An 18937-nucleotide genomic window follows, 5' to 3' on the forward strand; every position below is an offset into this window, starting at 1 on the left:
ACACCCAGCAAAATTAATTATACAGCAGACAGAAACAATCACAGAACCAGACAGAGACTATACAGACACACGATAGCAAAGTGGGAACTATAATGACAAAACAATACAGAAGTGAGGATTTTACATCCCAGCTATTGATAAGTGAGTTCTTGCCAGACAGGATGCTATCAAACTAAGTTTCCTTTTACATTTTCTAGGCACTTCCCTTTCTCTGGGGGTGATAGGCACTATCAGGGCAGGACTGTATTCCTAACAGCCCAATAGCACCTTATTTCAGTGTGACTAGTTTGGAATGTGAGGATCTGACCATTCGCTTCCCAGTTTATGGCTGCCTCTGCTGCTTAGCCAAAGGCCTTAATCTAAGAACAAGGCCTCAGACTGTCACAGTAAGAGAAGGCCCTTACACCGGCAGACAGTGATTTTGATTCTTTCTTTTATACCTCTATAACTAGCCAAGTGATAAGAATAAACCTAAATTCTTCGAGTACAGGCCTTTACCGACAGGTCTGAATATCTATATGTAACCCTTCTGCCCGTCAGAGTTGGCAGCAACAAGGGCCGGGTTCAATATCTAGGGGATCCATTCCAATAACACAATGCAAACCGGCTCGAGCCCCCACCCAGTGACCTGGGACAAATATATACCACCCCTGCTGGGCGCCTCCAAGAGGCAATACTTCCCCTCTTGCAAGCACATAGTCTGAGTGTAGCAAAAGCCTTTTAATAACAGAGAGAAACAATGTGGCATTATGTTTGGGAAACACCACCAACAGGATTCATAACAAAACCCATGAGCAAAAACCCACCCCAAGCAAATTGGGGCATGCCCTTTTCCCTTTGGTTCTTGAGTCCAGCAACCCCAAATCACTCAAAGTCCCAAAAGTCCAATGCCCCAAAAGTCTCTGTCCCTGGTCAGGGCCGCCCCAGAGTTCGAAAGTTTATCTGTGGAGCTTTACCTCCCAACCTGGGTGGAGATGGGACGGGGGTAAGAGGCACCTTACATGATCTGAAGCTGACCACCCCACGAACTCCTTCGCTCGGCTGCGCTCCGCTCCGCTCCGCCAGCCGCCCCACGAACTCCTTCGCTCGGCTGCGCTCCGCTCCGCTCCGCCAGCCGCCCCACGAACTCCTTCGCTCGGCCAGCCGCCCCACGAACTCCTTCGCTCGGCTGCGCTCCGCCAGTCGCCCCACAAACTCCTTCGCTCGGCTCCACGGCCCACAAGCAGCTCCTGTCATCCACAAACTGCTCCACAATATATCTTCCGGCTCCCCCACTACTTAACACAACACTCAGTGATTTCAGCTTTTAGGTGAATTCAGCTTGTAGTAGGGGAGCCCCAGTGCTGGTGCACTGTCAGCCCAAAATGAGCTCAGCAGCCTATAACTAGACTTCTAATGAAATCAAAATTAGCTCTGATATTCCACAGTGGAGAGAGGAGGAAGTGCAATTAGCATGTAAGGCCCTCACCAAGGGGCCCATGCCACCAAGTATTAGTACTTGTTCCCAGCCTCTCTCCCTTCACACAGTTTTGGAACCCATGACCCTTGCCTAGCGAGTGCTACTTAGTTGATGGTGAATCCCTCCATCATAATAAAAGGCCACGTACAGTTCCAAGCACAGTTCCCATAATCAGGGTAATAACAATTTATTCTTCCTGCCCCAATAACAGAGACACTGGGGATCCCACAGCAGCCAAAGTGACCATTTGGGCAGCTATGGTCTCATTCTAGGTGGGGTGGGTGTGCCTATGCAAATGAGATCGGCCCCTGAAGTTCTTTTCCACAACTTGCCACACCTCACCACCAGATGTCAGGATGGAGCTCATCCTGACACTGCTTACATATATTCTAACACCTGTGTGAAAAGGCTGCAAAACACTAAGCCTCTGGACTACATAGACATTCAGAAAACTTTATAAGCCAGTCACTGTCAAAGCCAATTTTAGAAGTATTTTATGAGGCTGTTAAGAATGCTGCAGAGACAACACAGTTTATGCAAACAAACATGGCTGTTACATCATACTTGCTATTTAAGCAAAAGATACCACACACTACAAACTGGAGGCCAATGTTAAATGTATTGTCACTTGTTAATTGGACACTGGTTCTGACCAAGCCCAGCAAATGCTCACTATCTTTCTGCAAGAAACTCAACTGACTGGTTAGAAGCATGCAGTACAGCAGTGAAAGGCTCATCAGTTGAAAAAGTGAAGAACTCTCTCACCGCATAAAACGTGCATACGTGGCTGATGAATGCACTGATGCAAACTGGTGTCAAGTATTAAGACATTGCGTACATTATCTTAATGTCAGGGGTAGGCCAGCAGATGCATTTCTAGATGTTCAGGTTATAGAAGACACATTGGTTGCATCTGTGACAACCCACATCTTAGAAAAGTTAAATGCTTGTAAATTGCACCCCCAAACAGATGGCTGCTTGTGCATTTGATAGAGTTGCAAACTACTCTGGACGACGTAGTGGAGTAAAAGCTTTGCTCAAAGAAAAGTGTAACTCTAATCTCTCCTATACACACTGCAGAGGCCGTCTGCTGCAGCTAACACTAGTACGAGCTGCAGAATCTTCAAAAGACCTTTAAAAAAAACAATTTAATTTCTTCGTATACTCTTTTTTTTTTTCCAGCAAGAGTCCAAAAGGACTGTATGTCTTGGAAAAATTAGAAGATACACTGGGACCGAAGTTCAGATGAGTCCAACCTGAGAAAACCCACTGGCTTTCTCATAAGCGATCCTTGGCTGTTGTCTTAAAATTACTGCAACCATTATTATTGGCTTTGGAAAATATCTACCGAGATGGGACGGATCTAAGTAGTGAGACTGGTGGACTACTTTTGCTACTACATTCAGGGTATGTGTACATTTACCGTGGATCAACGCTGCGGGGATCGATCCATCAGGGGTCAATTTAGCGGGTTTAGTGAAGACCCGCTAAATGTCTGCAGATTGCTCTCCCGTCGACTCTGGTACTCCACCGGAATGAGAAACATAAGGTAAGTTGAAAGGAGAGTTTTTCTTGTCAACCCAGCGCGGTATAGATACTGCAGTAAGTCGACCTAAGCTGCATCGACTCTAGCTACGTTATTCACATAGCTGGAATTGCATAATTTACGTCGATTTAACCCCATAGTGTAGACCTGCTCTTAGAAAGGACAATTGTCATTCTCTTGAAAGTCTACTGTTGAAACCACTGGGGTCATTAAACAATGCCATGTAGGCATCTGCTACAACAGTAGTAGATCTTTGTCCAACAATAGAAGCTACACTTGGATCAACCAGAGAGAGAGGGTTATTGAAAACGGACTGGAAGAAGCAAAGACTTCAGTTCAGAAATTGACTACTTAAGGCACGTATATTGACTCTTTAAGTGAAGAGGACAAGAAGCATTTGTTAAGCCAGCTGAAAAAGTACACAGACTTGATTCTTATAAATCTACAACAGCAACCTTTGGATTCTACTGAACCTTTACATAGCTTTTACAGATGCCTGTCTTATAAAACACCGCCAGTTGGGTGGAGTGAGTCTCTACCAGCAATGGGGCTGCTATGTGATCAGGACAGACTAAAAAATTTGAACACAGAGTGAAATACTATACAACAAATGAATGAAGATTTGACTTCAGCTTTTTCTTTATCATCACAAGTGGTTGTTCAGCCCAAACTTTGTATTATGTTTCCTGGGATGAAAGAAGTAGGAATTTATCTCTTGCTACTCCCAGCCCCAACAGCTACAGTTGAACGTTCTTTTTCCTTATTGAATAGAATTTTGTGTTCTGAAAGGAGTCACCTTTTGCCTGACCATGAGCATATCATGACGGACTGGAAGTACCGGACACATGAGAAACCACCAAAGATGAATGCACTGCATTTGAGAAGTTAATGTATAGAGTTGTGCAAAAGTACAAGAAACCAAGAAGGACGTAGCTTTAGTGCTTCATAGGAGAGTTGATTTTGTGTGATGATTTTAAAACATGAGTTAAACCTAATAAAACGGTAATGAAGTATTTTTTCCGTTTTTACTATGGTGCCATAAAGTGCACCTTTGCCCTCAGGATCTTACCCTTCATCAGCTGCCACCCCTCCTGTAGATTGAAACACCCCCAATTTCAATTTCGATTCCTGGGGAAAACTGCCACTAACCAGATTCCTCCACCCCCAGCCCTTGCCCACATTATCACGGTGACTAAGGGGCCCACGACACCCTCTTGTCACCCTCCCGCCAGCAGCTACTCCCATGGGGCCTAGGCATAGGGAGACGGGGGTACTGCCAGGTGAGGCGGCTCTTTCCGAGCCTCGGCCCTGCTGCACGCTCTCCTGGCCGAGGCAAGCGGCAGCCCCTGCGCTGCTGACTCAGAAGTGCTGTTCCTCCTCCACGCCGCACGGGGGCACCCCAGGCGGGGCGGGCTTTGCCGGGGCCGCCGCTCTATCAGGCAGCGCCGCTCGTTGTCTCTCCCTGGCAGCGGCGAGAGGGGCGGGCCGCTCCAGCCGCAGGGGCTGCCGGTCCAGAGGCGGCGCGGGGGCGGCCGGGGGCCCGGACCTAAGATGGCGGCGGCGTTGGCGGGGGGGAGGCGGTACTGGCGGCAGCGGGCGGGCGAGCTGTCGCGGGGTGCAGGCGGGACGCGGCTCTGGCCGGGCTCGCAGGGCGGATAGAGCGGGGCCGGCGCGGCGGAGCGGGGCCGCGATGGGCTCCCAGGCGCTGCAGATCCTGCGCCAGGGCGTGTGGGCGGCGCTAAGCGGTGGTTGGTACCAGGACCCGCACCATGGCGCCGGGGTTAACGCGCTGCACCTGTATCTGTGGCTCTTCCTGCTGGGCTTCCCCTTCACCCTCTACATGGTGAGTGCGGCCCCCACCCCTCCGTGCGCGCGTGCGGGGCAGTGGTTGCGTCTGCCGGGGCGCTGCCGCTGTCAGGGCTTTCCCCTCCCCCCCCCTCGCGGGTGCGGCGTCTGCTGCTCGCGAGCTCTTCGGGCTGCTTCTGCTCCACCGAGACTGAATCCGAGCCGAAGCCTCGTGAATACCCTAGCCGCGGGGGCTGGGAGTGTACGGCCCCGTCCCTGCCAGCTCCGGCGGGGCCCTTCCTGCTTAATTCCATTTATGGTTAAAATTCCCAGGTGCGGGAAAGACGAGAGAGTCCACTTGGATTTACTCTAAACTTCTTCAGAAAGAACAGGAGTACTTGTGGCACCTTAGAGACTAACAAATTTATTTGAGCATAAGCTTTCGTGGGCTACAGCTCACTTCATCGGATGCATAGAATGGAACATATATATATTCATACAGAGAACATGAAAAGGTGGAAGTAGCCATACCAACTGTAAGAGGCTAATTAATTAAGATGAGCTGTTAGCAGGAGAAAAAACTTTTGTAGTGATAATCAAGATGGCCCATCTAGACAGTTGACAAGAAGATGTGAGGATACCCAACATGGGGAAATAGATTCAATATGTATAATGCCCCCGCCACTCCTAGTCTCTGTTCAAACCCAAGTTAATGGTATCTAGTTTGCATATTAATTCAAGCTCAGCAGTTTCTCTCTGGAGTCTGTTTTTGAAGCTTTTCTGTTGCAAAATTGCCACCTTTAAGTCTGTTTCTGAGTGACGAGAGAGGTTGAAGTGTTCTCCTACCAGTTTTTGAATGTTGTGATTTCTGATGTCAGATTTGTGTCCATTTATTCTTTTGCGTAGAGACTGTCCAGTTTGGCCAGTTACATGGCAGAGGGGCATTGCTGGCATGTGATGGCATATATCACATTGGTGGATGTGCAGGTGAACGAGCCCCTGATGGCGTGGCTCATGTGATTAGGTCCTATGATGGTATCACTTGAATAAATACATGAACAGAGTTGGCATCGGGCTTTGTTGCAAGGATAGGTCCCTGGGTTAGTGTTTTTGTTGTGTTCTGGGTACTCTTCTGGCTCTGTCAATCTGAAGTCACCTACTACAGAGCAGGCGCAACAAAGAAAGTAACATAGCGCCACTAGCCATCACCTTCAGCTCCCAACTAAAACCTCTCCAGTGCATCATCATAAAGATCTACAACCTATCCTGAAAAATGATCCCTCACTCTCACAGATCTTGGGAGACAGGCCAGTTCTGAAGCAAATACTCATCAGTAACCACACAACAAAAACACTAACCCAGGAACCTATCCTTGCAACAAAGCCCGATGCCAACTCTGTTCACGTATTTATTCAAGTGACACCATCATAGGACCTAATCACATTAGCCACGCCATCAGGGGCTCGTTCACCTGCACATCTACCATTGTGATATATGCCATCATGTGCCAGCAATGCCCGTTTGCCATGTACATTGGCCAAACCGGACAGTCTCTATGCAAAAGAATAAATGGACACAAATCTGACATCAGGAATCATAACATTCAAAAACTGGTAGGAGAACACTTCAACCTCTCTGGTCACTCGATTACAGACCTAAAAGTGGCAATTTTGCAACAGAAAAGCTTCAAAAACAGACTCCAGAGAGAAACTGCTGAGCTTGAATTAATATGCAAACTAGATACCATTAACTTGGGCTTGAATAGAAACTGGGAGTGGCGGGGGCATTACACATATTGAATCTATTTCCCCATGTTAAGTATCCTCACACCTTCTTGTCAACTGTCTAAATGGGCCATCTTGATTATCACTACAAAAGTTTTTTTTCTCCTGCTAATAATAGCTCATCTTAATTAATCAGACTCTTACAGTTGGTAATGCTACTTCCACCTTTTCATGTTCTCTGTGTGTGTGTGTGTGTGTGTGTGTGTATATATATATATATCTATATATAATGTTCTATGCATCCGCTGAAGTGGGCTGTAGCCCACAAAAACTTATGCTCAAATAAATTTGTTAGTCTCTAAGGTGCCACAAGTACTCCTGTTCTTTTTGCAGATACAGACTAACATGACTGCTACTCTGAAACCTGTCTAAACTTACTGCTCTTTCTGTGGGACCGAGAGCCAGTGAGGTGCTCTCCTGTGCCAGCCTGGGCAATAAGAGTCAGAGTTTCCTATAGCTACCATGGAAATGTCAAAGATGACAGAATCCTTTAGGTTTGCAATGCATATCTGAACTGGTTTAAACTGATGGTTGCTGCTATAATGACCTAGATAAAATAAAAGTTTCATATATTGTAAATTTCCACAGTTATAGAGCAGCAGACAGGGACTAAGGAAATCTGGTTTCCGTTCCCTGGCTCAGCTTCTGGCCTGCTGTGGGAGACCTTGGGCAAGTCACTTCACCTCCCTGTGTCATAGTGTTCCCCATCTGTAAGATGGGAATAACATGGCTTATTTCCTTGTTAAAGTACTTTGATTAAAAGTGCTATGTAAGATCTAGGTGGTATTGCAATATTTTATTTTCACATAAATGTTTGCAGTCTGTGTCTACAAGAACCTTTGGATGAGACATTGACCATGGTTTTGTCTGGTCTAATTGCAAAGATTCTGTGGCTCATCTCTTAAAATTAGAGGATATACTTCAAAGATCATAGTCTAAAGGTCCATTCATATATTGTGTGCACTGTGTGGTGTCTGCTCTCCTGTCTTGACTGTGTCGTAGGAGTAAGGGAAGGCATTCTTATGCCTTGCAGCTTGTAAGGTGGTTTGGGATCCTCTGGGGGAAATAGATGCTGCAGGAATATAATCTGCTATTAAAGGTACCTTCGTATTTAGCATCTTGTTTTGTTTTTAGGTTTTTTAAAGAGGCTGAGTTGCAAACCCAAAAGCTCCTCTTATTTTTTTGATGACCCTTTGTAGGTTCCCCCTTGCCTTCCATCTAAAAAATCCAAAAAAATTCTAGATGTTAATATGTTGTGTTTGGGTTGTGGGAAGGAGGGCAGGCAGACTGTGTGTAGCTTCCCATTGTATACTACTCACCACTTTTATGTTTTAGCATCAAATTCTGACTTCTGTGTCATCTATGATGCACATTAATATTTCAGTTTATGGATTTCTCAGCAGTTGTACAGTGTGATCACTTAGGTGTGACATGATTGGTCTCTGGCACAGTCAGATCTAATCTGCAAATGTGGGAAATGAAGATGCTTTGACAATTTAAAGTAGAAGCTGGCTTGTGAAAAATGTATGTGGATTAATGAATGAGTCCCCAGGGTAAAACCCAGTGTGAGTATGTAACTGCAGGAGAACTAGAGGTCATAGGTCAGGCTGCTAGATTCATTAGTAAACACTACAACTTGGTGGAGGAGGAGGGTAGACTCAATATCAGTAATTAGAATATATTAAGAAATTAGTGAGATGGAGGAATCTTGTAAAATTTTAAGACTACAGCCTTTGAGATTACTTCTCCTTTTGTATTTTGGTGTTCTTTGGAAAATGAAAAGGGCTTTTCACGTTATTGAAAAATAATACATTCCTGACAAGAAAACAGGAGGCTGTTAATTAACAGCTGCCTTTTTTTTTTTTTTAAAGCCACAGTGTGTGTAATAGATGAGCAGTCTAATCCAGTTTACAACTAAATGGATGTTGTATTGGGAATCTATTTCCATGCAAAGGCAGGAAGATCCTTTAGTCTTCTGCTGAGGTGCAAGCTTGTTGTAGTTTGTTCTGTTCTGCATTTTTATGGTAATTTTCTATATCCAGTCATGCTTGACAAAATAGCTTATCTAATTAGTAGTGTCACTAGGGCTTGCCATAAACATTGTAACAAACAGCAAGATGTATATTCAGGAAACTCCTTTAGAAAGGATCTTCTCTGTCCTTTTCTGATACCTGATGGAATTGGAGTAACATCTGAATCTTGTGCAGCTTTTGCAGCATGAGTTGGTGCTTTAGGGATGTTTGCCTTGAGCGAAACTTTAAGCACTATTTCTGCCTGTGTGTTTTGATAGAAAGAAAAAGCAGGCAAAAGCAAACAAACAAGCTGTTTCTTTTTGAGGTAGTTAGAAAAAAATTCTCCATTGCCTTTGACAAACAAAAGATGCAACAGCAAATGCCAAATGTTCCAAGAATAAGTAGGAAGATTAGTCACAAGTTAAAGCAGATTGAATCATATTTGGCTGTTCTCCCTTTTCCACCCTTTGCCGTTTTTAAGTGTTGTCTAGACATAAACTAAACAGACAGAACGACTGTGGTCATCTTATTCCTGAATATCCTTCTCTTTTTTTTTTGAAGCATCATTTACTGTTGGTATTCTGGAACTGTATCTTTGCAGAAATTGCACAGTTAAGTAGCATTTGTTAAACATCCCTGGAGGAAACCAGGTGTGTTTGTTTTGTTTGTTGTTTTTGGAGTGTGGCTCATAACTATGTGTAGGAGAGGATTTCTAAACTAGCTTCAAAGTAGTTTGCTGACAAACAGCCTATGTTATTTTTAAAACAAAGATTTCAAATGCTGGGAGATCTTATTACATTTAACTTTTGTAAAACTACTTGTGTTTTCCCACAGTAGGAAATTCTAGGAACAAATTCCCACTTGTTTTGCTGCTTTAGGGTAGTAACGTTTGGGACTTCTTCCTACCACAGGATATTTTAGAAATGCCACAAAGTCCCTCCAGTTCTTTGCTTGTAGCAAGCTCTCTGAGGGTAAACGTGACTTAAGTTTTTATAATCAAATTACATTCAAGTGTAACTTAGTTTTTAGGCAAGAAATACTTTATCTGAGAGGATGCAGCTTGTCCTTCAAAGTATTAAGTTCAAATATACCTCCATTGTCTAAAGATGTAGTTTGTTGCACCAAAAGTCTGTGGGACTGTTCTGGTTGCTTTAGCATCAGCTGTTAACCTGTTCTGTTCCCAGAGATGTACAGATACTCAATGATCAGTATACATACAGCAGAAAACAAAACCTTGTTAATTTCAACTGTTAGATTCCTGTGCCTCAATCCAAGTCTACAGGCCCATTGACCCATGCTCCCTCCTGGAGACACCACATGAGGCAGGAACCTCCATCTACTGGAAGAGAGAGGCTGGTAGGGGGCAAAGAGGGTTGGGCTGGGCTCCGCAGCAGCCCACCTCCTTCACCCTCTCCCCAAGGGGCAGCCCATAGACAAGTGCTCTTCAGACTCCCCGAGAGGTGGAGACAGTGGAGCTGTGCCACTGCAGCATTTTAAATGTATACAAGCCCTGCAGCACAGGAAGGGGAAGTGACTTGTCACAGCATCATCTAGCACGGGGGTGGGCAAACTTTTTGGCCTGAGGGCTCCATCAGGTTTTGGAAATTGTGTGGAGGGCCAGTTAGGGGAGGGAGGCGTGGCCCGCCTGCCCCTTCCCTCCCTCCCCCCCGACTCCTGCCCCATCCGACCACCCCGTTCCCTGATGGCTCCCCTGGGACCGCTGCCCCATTTGGCCCCCCTGCCCGCCCCCTGACTGCCCCCCCGCTGCGCCGTCCAACCCCTCCTCTCCTTTCTGACTGCCTCCCCCCTCCGGGACCTCTGCCCCCATTCAACCCCCCTGTTTGCCGCCCTCTGACTGCCCCGACCCCTATCCACCCCTCCACCCCCTGACCACCACCCTGAACTCCCCCTGCCCTCTATCCAACCCCCCTGCTCCCTGCCCTCTTACCGCGCTGCCTGGAGCACCGGTGGCTCGCGGTGGTGCGGCACAGAGCACCGGGTCAGACCGGGCTCTGCAGCTGCGCTGCCCCAGGAGCTCACTGCTCCGCTGCCCAGAGCATTGCGCCAGCAGCTGAGCTGAGGCTGCGGGGGAGGGGCCGGGGGTGAGCCTCCCGGGCCAGGCAGGAGGGTCCCACGGGCTGTAGTTTGCCCACCTCTGGTCTTACAGGTCATGCCAGAGACAGGAGTACAAGTCTCTTGAAATGAATATTATATAAATGCTAACTGTTAGTCCAGTAAATGTAGTATTCAAATCCCTGCCCATATTATTTTAAACTCTCCACTCCCCCATCCAAAACAAAAACAAAAGCACTCAGAAATGAAATGGGGGAAATCTTGGCTCCACTGAAGTGAATGGGAGTCTTGCCACTTACTTCATTGGGCCTGGGATTTCACCCATTATTGCTAAGTGTGGGACATGTTTACGGAATATGTCTGTATCTATAAGATCTCTTTAGATAACTGGAATTGATATAATAGCCAGACATACGTAAACTGGTCACTTAAATGTAATGTAGAAGTGAGTTTTATGGTAGGACTTTTTAGATAAACAGGTATGGTTCCTTGATTACAGTGAGGAAGCCTAGGCACTGAAATGCCTTTCAGTTAGATGTTTTCCCTGTGACTTTGTGCTTGCTTTCTCTAAGTGGTACTTAGTGTGGTGGTGGTGTTCCCAACTAGATTTTTTTTTTTTTCAGAAAATCCCATTATTCCTACTCTTTATTGTAACTTAACAGTTGAGGTCATAAATGCATCATACAAAAAAGAACTAGATAAGTTCATGGAGGATCGGTCCATCAATGACTATTAGCCAGGGTGACAGAGATGATCCCCCATAGCCTCTGTTTGCCAGAAGCAGGCAATGGGCGACAAAGGGTGGATCACTTGATGATTACCTGTTCTGTTCATTCCCTCTGGGGCACCTGGCATTGGCCACTGTCGGAAGATGGGATACTGGGCTAGATGGACCTTTGGTCTGACCCAGTGTGGTCATTCTTATACTTGGGGGATGTCTTTACAGATTTTGAGAAATATAAGTGAAAAATCTGGAATTATCTTGGGCTTGGGCCCAGCTTTTTTAGTGCTTCAAGTATTATCTATTCTTTAAGCTTTAAATAAAACTAACAACTAGATGCAGCATACAAAATGTGGGACCTTACTTCTTGCAATTAATAATATTGCAGCGTCTTGTTCTACAGGCTATCTAAAAACATTCAGTATTGACTCCAGTTTGGTCAAACTTTAACTCAAACTGTAGCACTCTACATATTACTGCAGAGGAAATGTCATACACTTCCTGTTAAATCTCCTAGGACACCCAAATGCTTCAAAGTCAGAAGTTCTTAAACAAATATTTTTCAGTTTGGATTGCCTGAAGCCCCAGTATTGGCTGTTCCAAAACAGAGGTATAAACTTTATGGAGAAATCTTTGGTTCAGTAGCCCGAATTTGCATATTGTGTCTAGCCAGTTTTAAAACATAAAACTTTTTTTGCTGAGTTGAATTAATTTGTACGTTTAAAAAGCTCTTTTCCACCCTGTCATAAATATAAAGGGAAGGGTAAACCCCTTTGAAATCCCTCCTGGCCAGGGGAAAGCTCCTCTCACCTGTAAAGGGTTAAGAAGCTAAAGGTAACCTTGCTGGCACCTGACCAAAATGACCAATGAGGAGACAAGATACTTTCAAAAGCTGGGAGGAGGGAGAGAAACAAAGGGTCTGTGTGTCTGTCTGTAGTCTGTCTTTGTCGGGGATAGACCAGGAATGGAGTCTTAGAACTTTTAATAAGTAATCTAGCTAGGTATGTGTTAGATTATGATTTCTTTAAATGGCTGAGAAAAGAATTGTGCTGAATAGAATAACTATTTCTGTCTGTGTATCTTTTTTGTAACTTAAGGTTTTGCCTAGAGGGGTTCTCTATGTTTTTGAATCTAATTACCCTGTAAGATATCTACCATCCTGATTTTACAGGGGGGATTTCTTTATTTCTATTTACTTCTATTTTTTATTAAAAGTCTTCTTGTAAGAAAACTGAATGCTTTTTCATTGTTCTCAGATCCAAGGGTTTGGGTCTGTGGTCACCTATGCAAATTGGTGAGGCTTTTTATCCAACATTTCCCAGGAAAGGGGGGGTGCAAGTGTTGGGAGGATTGTTCATTGTTCTTAAGATCCAAGGGTCTGGGTCTGTAGTCACCTAGGCAAATTGGTGAGGCTTTTTACCAAACCTTGTCCAGGAAGTGGGCTGCAAGGTTTTGGGAAGTATTTTGGGGGGAAAGACGCGTCCAAACAGCTCTTCCCCAGTAACCAGTATTAGTTTGGTGGTGGTAGCAGCCAGTCCAAGGACAACGGGTGTAATATTTTGTACCTTGAGGAAGTTTTGACCTAAGCTGGTAAAGATAAGCTTAGGAGGTTTTTCATGCAGGTCCCCACATCTGTACCCTAGAGTTCAGAGTGGGGGAGGAACCTTGACACACCCTATATCTAATGAACAAGCAGTTCTTGCATTTTGTCTACTTGATCTTTTGAAGTATATCCTACCAATAAATAGTTCCTTTTAAGAGACAAGTCAGTTTCTAGTAAAGGCTTATGATTTTTATCTGTACCATATAGTAGAGCTGCAAAAATATTGTAGAATAAGCAATATATGCAACAAACTAATGAACAGGATTTCTCTGAGGTTTAAAATGGGTTATTTATACAAAAGAGGCAGAGTAACAAAAGCTAATAAAACTAATGTAACCTCTCCAAAGTAGCAGCTTTGTTTCAGTCACAGGTGAGAGTGAGGGCTTGTCTACACTGGCAATTTACAGCACTGCAACTTTCTCGCTCAGGGGTGTGTGGAAAAAAACCTCCCTGAGCGCAGCAGGTTTCAGCACTGTAAAGTGCAAGTGTAGACAGTGAACCAGCACTGGGAGCCGCACCCCTTGTGGAGGTGGTTTTTTAGAGCGCTGGGAGAACTGTGCTGCAACCACACAAGGCACGTTAAAGCGCTGCCATGGCAGCGCTTTAGCATTGCCAGTGTAAACTAGCCCTTAGTTGTGAAGTCATTGTTAGACTTTATCAGAATTTGTTCTCATTATAGGACCATAATGAATGAAGCCCAACTGGCAGCCTTCTCAGGAAAGGCCCAGGATTAGAATAGTGTATGTACTTGTAGGTCAGGATGAAGTTGCAAAATTGTGAGTGTGAGATCTGTGTAGGAAGGCTCATGCAATGCCTGTCTCCATCAAGTGTGGCTTTAACCGCTATAAGAAGGCATTTTTATGAGCACTACCATTCAAACTTCAAGAATTGCTATGCAATGTAATAGTTATGAGATAAAGGACATATGTGATGATTGGATTCTTTCAGACTGAAATAGACCATCTTAGTTATCACATTTGGTCATGAAACACAACCCTCGTCTTCACTTCATTTCAAATCTATAACTTTCTTCCTTGGCTGAATGTATTTAAACCAGTGTTCTCTGTTACTGTGAAACCTTAAGTTAGTTGCCATAAGAATGGCCATGGGGGGCAGAAAACTAGCCCATCTAGTCCAGCATCCTGTCTCTGACATTGGCCGGTGCCAGATGCTTCACAGGGAATGAACAGAACAAGACAATTTCGAGTGATCCATCCTCTGCTGTCCAGTCCCACCTTCTGGCAGTTTGGAGTTTAGGGACAGCTGGAGCATGGGGTTGCATCTCTGATCATCTTGGCTAATGGCTGTTCATGGCAAATAGGTACATAAACTGATTTTTTTTTTTTTTAACCCAGTTATACTTTTGGCCTTCGCAACAAATTCCACAGGCTGACTGTGTTGTGTGGAAAAAGTTTTTCCTTCTGTTCCCCCCTCCCGGTCTCCCTAAACCTGCTGCCTGTTAATTTCACGGGTGACCCTTAGTTCTTGTTTTATGTGAAGGGATACCTAATACTTGCTTATTCACTTTCTCCATACCATTCATGATTTTGTAGTCCTATCATATTTTCCCCCTCCCCCTATAGTTATCTCTTTTCTAAGATGACCAGTCCGTCTTTTTAATCTCTCCTAATTATTTTGATTGCCTTTCTGCGCACCTTTTCCAATTCTAGTATATCTTTCTGTGGTGGGGCAACCAGAACTGCACCCAGTTTTCAAGGTGTGTGAGTACCATGGATTTTTATGGCATTAAAATATTTTCTGTCTTATTATCTGTCCCTTTTCAATGGCTGCTAATATGAACCCGTCACTTGTCCTCTAATTCAAAGTAGAAAATGAAATGTATTTCCCTATGGATCCTGCTTCTAAGATTTGTTTGGCTGATCTTTACAGGCTTGCTTAACCAGAAATATATTTAAGTCTGGCACAGGCACAATTTATTTTTCCCCCCCCAGGACTTCAAGAATCTAGATCAAAAGTCAAGTGTATTGCCTTTGCAAATCTATTTTTACAAGCAGTCTTTTTCTAACTGAACAAAAGCAGTGAATTCCATGGAGTGGGTTAATTAATCAATAGATTGTTAGTGACGTGTTAGTGATTATGATTGTAGCTTAGTTAAAGTAACTTCTGGATAAGTTTATTGAAAACACTTAAATGTTGATGTCATGGCCTAAAACGAAGTTCTTTCTCTTGCGCAACTCAACCACGCTTTAAGAAAACAAAACAAAAAAACCCCCTCAACTTTGGACCCCTACCTAAGCTACTCTGCTCCAGACAAGTTTTTAAAATATTTTGAGTTAGTGAATCAATTTCATGGTAAAATTTTCTTTTTGACCTGTTTATTTTGTTTTCAAACATTCAAAGCGAGTTTATCAGCCACACCTCTAACTCCTGTCTTTCTCTAATTGGGACCTGTTGATGCTTGCAGTTACAGTTTAAAGTTCTTGCAGCAGCGTCACTACCAACACGTATGTAAATGGGAAAAGCTTGTATCGGTTCCCTTGACTAATTACTTACTGGTAGGAAGTTCCTAACTCCTCTGCTAATTCCAGCACCTCTTACTGCTGCTGAAGTTCTACTGGGTCTGTTAAAGATTTAAAGAGCTTCAGCAAGAGCAACAAGGCAGGTTAGAAGTCAAAAACTTGGGGGTGGGGAAATACAAGTTACAGAATAACAAGCAAAAGTAACTCTCCAGAGAGGTGGGGGTTGGAAGTGTCTGTATATCTCTACTGCAGAGGTATTCCTCTCATCTCTTTTGAGCATCTTTAAAAAGTAGTTATTAGGTTGTGCCTGGACTTCTACCAGGCTCTTATGTTCGACATGGCCTTGAGAGATGGGGTTAAAACTAGAGGAACACCTTTGCTCCTTCAGTTAGTCAGAGTTCCTGGATTCAGAGTAATAGCCGTGTTAGTCTGTATTCGCAAAAAGAAAAGGAGTACTTTTGGCACCTTAGAGACTAACCAATTTATTAGAGCATAAGCTTTCGTGAGCTACAGCTCACTTCATCGGATACAACATCGGATGCAGAGTTCCCGGAGACCTCCTATTGGTCTTTCAGCAAAACCTGGCAAGATCAGCTCTCATTTTTCATCCTTCAGTTGGAATAAGTTGAAAAAAAAATGTCAAGCTCTTTTACGCATCAGACCAACGCGTGTGTGGTGGTGATGTGAAAAATCCTTTCCAGATCACCTTTGTTGTGTTTCTACTTCCTTCTGGGAATGTATAGCTGTTGCAGCACAAATGTTACTTGAACCGTGCAGTCTTGCAGGTTAATTTCTGGTGTCTAGTCAGTATGATATAAACAATATTTCTGCATAGGCAGGAAAACATGTTAGGCTGCCATCATACTGGTGTCTAGCATGTGGGAGTAGCTGTTGTGTTCTGACTTGATTAGTCAACTTATCTAAACAGGATCTTTTTCCTCCTCCCTCACCTCACCCCCCAAACTCTTTCCATAATTCACATGCGGTTGCTGCTTTTCATTGACGAAAACAAATTGATCATGAGACCTTGCTGCCCAGTCATCCCCACTCCATGTCCACTCTTGGCACCCTGTAAATTGATTCCCACCTGAGTCCCCTTTTCAGGTTTGAAAAAACTAGTTGAAACAAGTCTTACATGCTGATATCCTATGTGTCTTTTTATATATATATATATATATATATATATATATATATATATATATATATATATATAAATATAAAAAAAATTGGTTTTGGGGAATGATGAAAGCGTACATGGCACAAATAAAATTCTGTTACTACACACTCCAACAATTTTATACATGCTTGGTGATCTTGTCTTTAACATCTCTTGAATCCACTTCATTTTTTTTAATTTTCCTTTTGAAAGGCCCTTCCTTCTTCAATGGTGATAGTAGCAGTCTACTGTCCAGTGATAGCAGCTCTCTTCATTGTTCTGAAAATGGTGAACTACCGTTTGCACAGGGCATTGGATGAGGGAGAAATTGTGGAGAGGAATGCCAAACAACATATGGACAGGGGTGCAAAAACTGAACAAGGCAATACTTCAACCAGGAGAACAGACAGCAATGGGCCCAGGTAAGAGAGCTGCATCTGCTTACATGGTCAAAGCTGTTTCTGCATGCACTACTTACTTGTAACAGTAGTCCTCATCAGGCTGATAACTCGTAAATCAAGGTAATGTGAAAAACCTGTGGGGATATTACCTGTATCTGTAACTTCGGATGTTTCAGGGAGTCAGATAGCTTTTTAAAGTCAATCAGGAACAGCAGCTGCCTGAAATGTAGCTTATTTCATGTCACTTTGTGAGTTTGAGGGTGGAGTTTAATATGTAACACCATACTCTCCACTTGCCCATCTGGAAGATCCACAAGTTCTGTGCCTCTCATAGTGGCCCTGTTCCCAGCTCTGTGCAGGGAAATCTTTTTTGTGGGGAGAGTGTATTTAGGTTTGCTCTTAACTGAAGTTCAAACTAGTGATAGTGATGCATCTCTTTAGAGATGGCATCACATGGTAGCTTTCTAGCTTAATAATAGTTCCAAAAAGCACCTTTTCCCAAATATAGGAAATCACTTAAACACCCAACTCTACCGGTGGATTCTAGGTGGCTATAAGTGTATCTAATCAAATGGGAATTTTGGCTAAGGTTCTGATTCTGCAAGTATCTTCTAATGATGATTATATTGATAATGATGTAATGGTCAGGTCATGACTGACCATATTTGGTGTTTATGTCTGTTACGACTTACAAACATTGGCCAGCTAACCTTCACAACCTCCTTTACAGTTGGTAAGTATTATCCCCCTTCTACAGATATTTGGGATGGGTACATGGGAAGGGGAACTACTTGGTCAAGTAGTAATTGACTTGGCCTAGGCTAAAAATGGAGTCTGCATAATAGCTGGAATTAAATATCTGGTATTCTTTGGTTTAGTATGCCAAACCAGGCCCCCCTACCCATATGCCCTTTGTTCAGAGGGACAAAATACAATCCAAAAAATGCTCGTAATACTACTTCAAAAATTAACTGCTCTGACCTCCTTCTTTTGGAAGTTTATAGCTGGTTTTTGCAGACTGGCACTTTCAGGTGCCTGCTGAATGCTGTTTCCTGAAAGTGAGCATGTAGAAAGAAGCCTGTCAATCTGGCCGTATATTTGCTGCCAACAGCAGTTTACAGTCTGTTTCCATTCAGAAACTGGAACTTCGATCAAAAAGGGTTTTAAAATTCTGACTTGACTTCTTTGTGTGTTTCTAGCTGTAGCTAATTAACTGCAGGGTCTGTCTTTTATGGGATGCAGATGGATCTTTCAATCCTTTTCTTGAACACCCCTTGTAAATCTGAAACTAGTTTAAAAAAATTTCTGCCATAGCACACTTCAGCACAAATCACTATGAAACACATACTTTTTTGAAAAAGCTTATATTCTTTGGAAATAATTGGTCAAGGAAGGTGCACGCATGACATTGCGTAGTCTGTGCATACAGTTACAAAGAGGCCATAGCAGATGGGTACTAACGAATAAACGCTTTGCACCTAGTGTGTTCAGTTTCCAAGTCAGAAGGCCAATTTTTGAAAATGACAGGTTGTCAATTCACTTTCATGGACCTAAACTGGTAACTTCCAGATCAGAAAATTCCTGACTTCTTAAATAAAGTTACTTTTTTGGTTTTTCCTTGGAAGTGGCTTTACTGTAATTTACTGTTCAGTCAGGCTACTAAGCTTTCAAGATCTTATTTACACTGCATTTATACTTTAATTCATCGTTACAGTCACTAGCTGAACTCAGTGTTTCTAGCCAATTTAAATAAGATCGTGGTAGTTGACATTGAAATAACTGCTAATTTTTCCTGACCTTTTCAAGTTACTAATTCATGACAGTCTCATTTCTTAATTTCGAACTTCTAGTCTCATTGTTACTACTTGTTCTGGACATAGCTTTTGCATTAAGTTTTCTTCCCATCTTTGTATGATA

The 18937-nt window shown here is 43.5% G+C and overlaps 1 protein-coding gene across 8 annotated transcripts in view; it reads left to right on the forward strand.

Annotated features, from left to right (window-relative positions):
* The first annotated feature begins 4581 nt into the window (after nucleotides 1–4581).
* The window catches only part of PCNX1 (pecanex 1), a 129437-nt gene continuing 115081 nt past the window's right edge, over nucleotides 4582–18937 (forward strand). For 5 of the 8 annotated variants that reach the window (XM_075129655.1, XM_048852378.2, XM_075129656.1 and 2 more), the window contains exons 1-2: nucleotides 4582–4848; nucleotides 16833–17041. In XM_075129655.1, coding sequence (XP_074985756.1) covers nucleotides 4696–4848; nucleotides 16833–17041 — 362 coding nt within the window. In that variant the 5' untranslated portion in view covers nucleotides 4582–4695. The remainder of the gene's footprint in view (nucleotides 4849–16832; nucleotides 17042–18937) is intronic. The other 3 variants (XM_048852382.2, XM_048852383.2, XM_075129658.1) reach the window with 2 other exon arrangements.

This window comes from Caretta caretta, chromosome 6, assembly GCF_965140235.1.
Source record: "Caretta caretta isolate rCarCar2 chromosome 6, rCarCar1.hap1, whole genome shotgun sequence".
NCBI lineage: Eukaryota > Metazoa > Chordata > Testudines > Cheloniidae > Caretta > Caretta caretta.